General features: G+C 38.6%; 1 protein-coding gene across 1 annotated transcript; it reads right to left on the bottom strand.

Moving 5' to 3' along the window:
* Positions 1–5164: 5164 nt before the first annotated feature.
* LOC131827054 (vacuolar protein sorting-associated protein 26A-like) lies at positions 5165–6871 on the bottom strand. Its single transcript, XM_059166961.1, has 2 exons — positions 6296–6871; positions 5165–5967 (listed from the first exon to the last, which is right to left on the bottom strand). The coding sequence occupies exons 1-2, from the start codon at positions 6807–6809 to the stop codon at positions 5498–5500; spliced, it is 984 nt and encodes a 327-aa protein (XP_059022944.1). The 5' UTR covers positions 6810–6871; the 3' UTR covers positions 5165–5497.
* Positions 6872–7779: the final 908 nt, after the last annotated feature.

The raw sequence follows: 7779 nt of genomic DNA, 5'->3' as shown, positions 1-7779 counted from the left end.
TAAATCCCCCCAAAATTCAAATTAAAGAGTTAAATCAATTCTGGAATATAATTGCAGTCATACATTTCTCCAAGTTTTAATTTTTATGCAGTTATCTATTTAGGTACCTTAATTTTCATTCATCTTAACCACAGTTATGACTTTTCCTTAAGATTGTCACCTTAACCTGCCATCATGCCCAGCTCTTATTTGAAGTAATTTCCTTGTGATTTTAAATTCTATGTTGAATTTTAAGGCCATTGGAACTTCTCTCACTTGTGTCTGCAGGGAACTAGGTAAAGGGATCCCCTACTGCTTACTCTGCCTCAGGACTAAGTCTTTTTTTTTTTAAATTACTTTCCCCTAATTTTTTTTTTTAAGATTTTATTTATTTATTTGACAGAGATCACAAGTAGGCTGGGGAGCAGGCAGAGAGAGAGGAGGAAGCAGGCTCCCTGCTGAGCAGAGAGCCTGATGCGGGGCTTGATTCCAGGACCTTGAGATCATGACCTGAGCCAAAGGCAGAGGCTTTAACCCACTGAGCGACCCAGGTGCTCTCTCAGGACTAAGTCTTAAACTGCTCTTTCAGACCCAGTGGGGTCCCCCGCCCTCCTCTGCCCCACGCATTGAGACTTTCTCCACTAGGAACTCCAGAACTAATTTATCCATCTACTGTAGTATCCGTCTGGCTCTCACCTTGTCCTTTGGATTGGAAGCATACCAGTTGTCTCCTGGTTCACAACTTTGGCATCTGCGGACCCCCCCAATTCCAGCAACAGCGTCAATGGCTGCCATAGGAAATGTTCTTCTGACCTCCAGGAAGGGAAATGATGCTTCTATCAGACTTACTCCTGGCTTGAAGTGGAATCTAGATGCACTGATTCTTAAACACATTATCATTATCATTATTATTTTTAAGAAATGGTAACTTTTATTTTATTTTATTTTTTAAGATTCTATTTATTTGCTTGACAGAGAGACTGAGAGAGCACAAGCACGGGAACAGTAGAGTGAGAGGGAGAAGCAGGCTCCCTAAGGAGCAGGGAGCCCGATGTGGGGCTCCATCCCAGGGCCCTGGGATCATGACCTGAGCTAAAGGCAGATGCTTAGCCATCTGAGCCATGCAGCCGCCCCTAGTATTATTATTATTATTGCTAACTGAATATCAAATTGTGGAAGCTGGTGGGGTGGATAGGAACAGAAACTAAGGTAAAGGTGGTCTTAAAACTGAGTGCTTTAGATAGAATTAGAATATAGACTAGATGGAATTCTTTAGCAGAATTAGAATACGTACCAGCAGAAGACCACTAACCGGTATCCGTAGCTACTGCAGCTGTTATGCTGTTTGAATCCTTTTTAAAGCTAGACTTAACTGGAGTTGTGAGAAGCATAACTCTCCTGAAGGAATCTCTAGCAGAAGGAGCAATCATTTTCAAGGTAGAAAAAAACTATAAGTATAAATAGACTGAGTTCACCTAAGACAGATGAAACAAGCATCTAGAAGAAAATCTATCAGTTAGGATTAGATCTAGTGGCAAGTAACAGAAATCCAAAATAATGGTCGCTTTAACAAGACAGAGCTTTATTCCTCTCCATGTAAAAGTCCAGAAATAAGCAGTGCCTGCGTTCTTCCTGTCTTTCTGTTTTACTGTCTTTAATGTTCCCTCTCCTGGTCCAAAGTGAATGCTAAGCTCCCAGCTGTCACATTTGTGTTCCAGCCAACAGGAAAGGAGGATATTATAGACATATATCTTGCTTTTATCACGTTAGATAAAATACTGTCATATGGTCATTCCTAGTAGCTAAGGAAGCGGGGAAATGGTTTTATACCAGGTGGCCATGTGCTCAGCTAAAAATGAGAACTGTCACTGCCAAGAAGACGGAAAGAATAGATGTTGGGGAATAGATAAATATTATGTAATTGGGGACTCTTCGGGGTAAAAAGATTTTCATAAGCATTTCATGAAAACAAGTTCCAAAGAATTTCTGCCTCCCCGCATTAAATAATAATTTTAAACTTATGTTAAATCATGTTTGGGAGCATGTCTATAACAGAACCACAAGGCAGCCTCAAGAGTCTGGTATTAGAAGCATATCGCGAGTTATTATTGCTAATGTAGGTGTTGAGAATGAAGAAGACTGAGTAAATCTTGAAGAAAAGACCTCAGAGGCTTATGGATAAATGGGCTCTAGAATCTAGTCTAAGAGCACCTGTCCCAACTTGAGGAATGATTTTGATCATTGTCAATGGAGTTGCTCCAAATCACAGATTTGGGACTTGGGAAGTTCTGTTTTGGTTGGATTCTCCAAAACAGCATGTGTGTATTTAGATTTTCAGATCAGAGAAACTGAAACTTCAACTCATAAGGATAGCAGCTTTTTTCAAAGGAGCGTTTTTTTCCTTCCCAGATGAGTCAGATTTAACCCCTTCTTGCCATTTCTGGAAGCATTAATCTATTTATCCACTATACTCTAAATAAGCTTAATGTGCTTAGCTTGCTATTAGGGGGTGATTTACATACCGTGAGAGAGAAAGTTCACTCATTTGTGGGGCAAAAAACAAAACAAAACAAAAGAACTTACTCTGTGAGCCACCAGATCACTCACCATCAAATTTGGGCCCTATCTGCTCCCTGTGGAGGATTTTTCCATCCAAATCCTTTGAGGCCAGGAAGTCTTCCTGTTTTACTCGGTATCCCAAGTGCCTAGCCCAGTGCCTCTCACAAAGCTAGCTCATAATAAATATTTGTTGAAATATTCTGAAGAGGGTTCATCAGAGACAGTGACAGAAAAACACATAATGAAAATTAGCAACACACTTTTTGGTTAGTCTTGGGTCATTTCTAGTAGTTCTTTTTTTTTTTTTTAAAAAGATTTTATTTATTTATTTATCTGTCAGAGAAAGAGACAGAGAGGGAGAGAGAGAACACAAGCAGGGGGAGAGGCAGGCAGAGGGCAAAGCAGGCTCCTGACTGAACAGGGAACCTGATGTGGGGCTCAAACCCAGAACTCTGGGATCATGACCTGAGCCGAGGACAGTCGCCCAATGGACTGAGCCATCCAGACGCTCCCACCCTTTTTTTTTTTTTTTTAAGATTTATTTATTTTCTTGAGAGGGAGAGAATGAGAGCAGAGACAGAATCTCCAGGCTGTGCCCGGAGCCAGACGAGGGGGCAATCCCAGCACCCTGAGATCATCACCTGAGCCAAAATCAAGAGTTGGGTGCTTAACTGACTGACCCCCCTCCCAGGGCCCCTCTAGTATTTCTAAGAGAAAAGAAAATTCACAACAAGATGGCACTGGGAACTTTTGAGCTTTTGCAAGAAGTGGTGAAGGAAAAGTACTTATTTTGACAACTATTCTTCAGTGTGAAAAATTCATAGCTGTAAATGACAACAAAGGAAAGAAAACCCAATCTCTAAGAACCTAAGCATTTGCCATACTAGATCTTAGGACACATGATGATTCCTTCTGTTACTTCTGTTTCCTAGTGCTGCCCATTTGCCAAAATAAAGATGTCCTTTCTCCAGCCAAACTTGAGCTGCCAGAGTGAACTAATGACTTCAGAATGGAAGACAGATGCTTCCTGCGGGAGGATTCCTGGGCAGACAGAGAACACATAACCAGAGCTGGTTTCAGAATTTGTGAGGCCCAGTGCAAAATGAAAATGGAGGACGACTTGTTCAAAAGTTAGGGGGAAAAGTGTTATTAAAGGGACCAAAATATAAAGCTTTCCTCCTTTTCCCACAGTATCTCTGCTTTTTAATGTATCTAATGCTGCCCTAATTAAATAAGAATAAAGCATTTTAAGTTAATGGCTTTTATTTATTTATTTTTATCATTTCAAATCCTTTATTATACATCATGGGTGCACAATTTGAGGCTGGTTAAACACAATTGGTTTCCAAAATTTCTTTGAATAGTTCCTAGATTTACTACATGAATGTGACCATGAAAATATTTGGCATTTTTAAATTTTGAAACTCTGAATAGGCACTTACATGAAGGAAAACATTACCATTCACAGATAGCCACATTTAAAATAGATGCTCCAGCACATGGTACATGGAACCTTTTGCCGATAATGAAGTTGGTTACTGACCATTTTATCAAAGTGCCATAGTAGTAAACAGGTTTAAAGAAATGTAACTTGGGTTACTTAGCTTACTCATAAAGTAAGGTTAACGGACAAGACTTGCGCTGAAGTGTATAAAAAAATATTGGTACAAAAATCAGTGAACCCTTAGTGAAAGTAGTTTCACACGACAGGCTTCATTTTAGTTCCTACACCCCACATTTAGTGTATCTGAGATCAGACCCCATGCATACGAACAGATGACTGAAACCTTCTTTTGGAACTTTGAACAAATGACTTGAATTTAGTGTTAGCAAAATTTAAACAGAGTGGGTAAAATTACATTTCAGTTTGAACTAGCCAAAGTTCCAGGTTAACAAACATGAAATTGTCCAGATCTAGATAACTACATGCTTCACAGGGCCTCCTGAGTTCCCCATCCTCAAATTTTCTCCTGGAAAGGGAAGAGAATATTTGTGAAGGCAAGAAAATTATATTTTTATGTATGTGGTAAAAAGATGCCTTAAATTAAGAAAACAATTTTAAGTAGTTATAGAAGAATTATATAGTTTTAACTAAAACACCAACATAGAGTCAATTCTACATTGCAGAAAACATACAGTGTACCTGCTGGATAGTAGTAGCAAAATAGTTACTTAATATGGCAAAAAAGAAAGAAAGGAAAGAATGAATGAAAGAAAAAGAACAGAAGAGAAAAGAGGCAGGGAGGGAGGGAGGATCAGGCAAGCAAGCAGGCCACTGTGACATGCCACATAATCTCAGGGAAAAATTTTAACATTCGCACCACAGAAGACTTCAAAGAAGATACAATTCAGGAAGCCACGGAATGGTAGAATCGAAAGCACCTACAGTGAAACACTCCCTATGTATTTCTCAAACACACATGTAGAAACATAAATGTATTTCTCAAAAATATTGAGATGCCATGTTTTAAATCTTTGCCGGATGTAATGCCCAGTCAATTTTTCTATTTCTATTTGAACACAAACTATTTAATTTTTTGCATGTAGAGAATAGAGGTAATTGTTAGCATGAAAAAGGAGAAAAGTATAATCAACATTACAAAGAAAAGCAAAATTACAAATACCAGCCTACTCACATGAAAATCTTTAATGTTTATGTTTATGCATATCTGGGTGCTTATCATCAGGTCAAAGTATGCAGTTAAAAAAAAAAAGGAAAGAAAAAAACGGCAGCTTAAGAAAGTTCCAGTGTTTCAAAGAAAGCGCTTTTTTTAAATGTATATACATGAAGAACATTTAGTTGTATCATAAAATAAATGCAGCACTGTAAGATAAAGGAAGACTATTATAAATGGAGTTTTGCCCCCCACCCCCACAAGCTGCAGCCATCTTTAACAAGCTGAACTTCATCTCAATGGACATAGGAGTTTTTTGCTTCTCTTTTTTTCTCCTCTTCAGTTCACATTTCGGGCTGTTCAGCAGATGCCTGTGATTCTGGTGATTCAAATCGCTGGTGAAAGTTTGTTCTCTGTTTCCTCAATTTTTCAGGAGCTTTTCTCCATAAAATGATCTCCTGCTGCTTGAAGTACCTTCTGTCTTCCTCATCAACAAGGACTAGATTCAAAAAGTACCTTACTGAAAATTTTTTGTTCACATCTCGCATTGTGGGGGTTGGATCATATCCTGCTAAAAATAGTCTTATTGGGATTGATTCACCTTTTACTGGTGCGCCATCCATTATTTCATATTTAGCAATTGTTTCTGTTTCTGTGGTGGTACTGGATCCAATTCCTGTGATCTCTTTTTTGATCAGTTGCAACTCCATATGTTGGATTTTTATTCTTACTAATAAAAAGTAAATTTTTCCAACAATCACATCCTTTAGATGATACTTTGATTTATTATATTCAAATTCTATGTGTAGACAATCTTCAATGCCTACTTCCATCTTTTTTTTTTTTTTTTTTTTTTTTTTTTTTTTCCATTTTATCTATTCTTTTTTTTTTTTTTTTTTTTTTTTTATTTTTTATTTTTTATTTTTTATAAACATATATTTTTTATATACATATATTTTTATCCCCAGGTCTGTGAATCACCAGGTTTACACACTTCACAGCACTCACCAAATCACATACCCTCCCCAATGTCCATAATCCCACCCCCTTCTCCCCAACCCCCTCCCCCCGGCAACCCTCAGTTTGTTTTGTGAGATTAAGAGGAATAAATGAAACAAGATGGGATTGGGAGGGAGACAAACCATAAGTGCCTACTTCCATCTTAATTGAGTTGTTAACATCAGGATATGTGGCAAGCTGGTGAACAATAAGATCATATTCTTTTATCAAGTCTGTCAGTCTTCTTACTATTGTCACTTTAAGAAAATACCTCAAGCGAACATTGGCACCGATGTAAGATTCATACGGCTTTTCAACTTGCATAAATTCAAAATTATAACTTCTGCTCTGAGTCAATTCTCCAGGCAAGGCTAGTTCTTTCACTAGGTTTACAAATTCATGAGTATTACTCTTGTCATTGAAAAGTTCAATTTGACCTACAAATTCAATTCTAATTCCTTGGTGCCCTAGCCTCTTTACAGGTTGCTTAAAGGCTAGGTTTACCTCTCCTGAAACGGAGTCTCCGTCATAGAAAAGATAGTGTTTTTCTACTTTGCCATTTTCAGTTTTCATTTCGGCCATTTTCCTAGTCTCCCCATCATTAAGGACAACATCAATCTCACAAATGGGTCCAAAAAAGCCTCCAAGAAAACTCATTGTCAGTGCCGCCGCCGCATCCCCACCACTTCACTCCGCTTCCCTCAGAACTCCCAGTCCAGATTCCCCAATGGCTTTTTTTTAAACCATTCATCTTTTGAGCGTGGCATTCCAATTTTAAATTTATTCAAATATATTTATTCAAATTATATGAGAACATTTACTTGCATGCAGGATCACCCAAATTGTACAGTTATGTTTTGTAGCTTGTACATATATATGTATTTTTTTCTTCTTTTTAAACATTTTATTTATTTATTTGACCAAGAGATAGCACAAGCAGGGGAAGCAGCAGGCAGAGGGAGAGGGAGAAGCAGGATCCCTGCTCAGGAGCCTGATGTAGGCTCAAACCCAGGACCCCAGGATTACGACCTGAGCCCAAGGCAGATGGTTAACAGACTGAGCCACCCAAGCACCCCTTTATTTTGTTCTTACCACCACACTGAATATGCTGCAAAAACTGCCTCACCTGTTTTTTTTTTCTTTCGCTTCTTGATTTGTGCACATTCTCCTAGCAGTCTATGGAGGCCAATAGCTTCCATAAAATGCTTACCCTGTGCTTACTTTGAGTTCCGTCAAGCTCCATGCTGGATCCACTGGAATTCTGAGTTCATGCAGCTTCAGAAATGCTACACGAAGATGGGGTGGCAAGAAATGACAGAGGCACATGGAATATACGTTATCTGCTCATGCCATGCTTTGTTGTCCCTTTGGACTTCGCTTACAAAACATCCAAGTTCAAGGATTAAATTATAATGAATTTCAACACAGTGATAGTACAGCATTAAATCAAACGTGGGGCTCTTTTGAGCCTGGGACCCTGTGTGCCTGCACGGGTCATGTGCGCATGAAGACAGTCACGCATGTAAGAAAAGTAATAGTTACCTTCTCTTCTCTTTGTCAGTAATTTGAAAAACCAGTAGTCATTTGAAGAGCACAAAGAAAATGGGCTCACACCAAAAGGGGACAT

Source organism: Mustela lutreola, chromosome 3 (assembly GCF_030435805.1).
Source record: "Mustela lutreola isolate mMusLut2 chromosome 3, mMusLut2.pri, whole genome shotgun sequence".
Classification (NCBI taxonomy): Eukaryota; Metazoa; Chordata; class Mammalia; order Carnivora; family Mustelidae; genus Mustela; species Mustela lutreola.
This window is presented reverse-complemented; position numbering and strand designations above follow the sequence as displayed.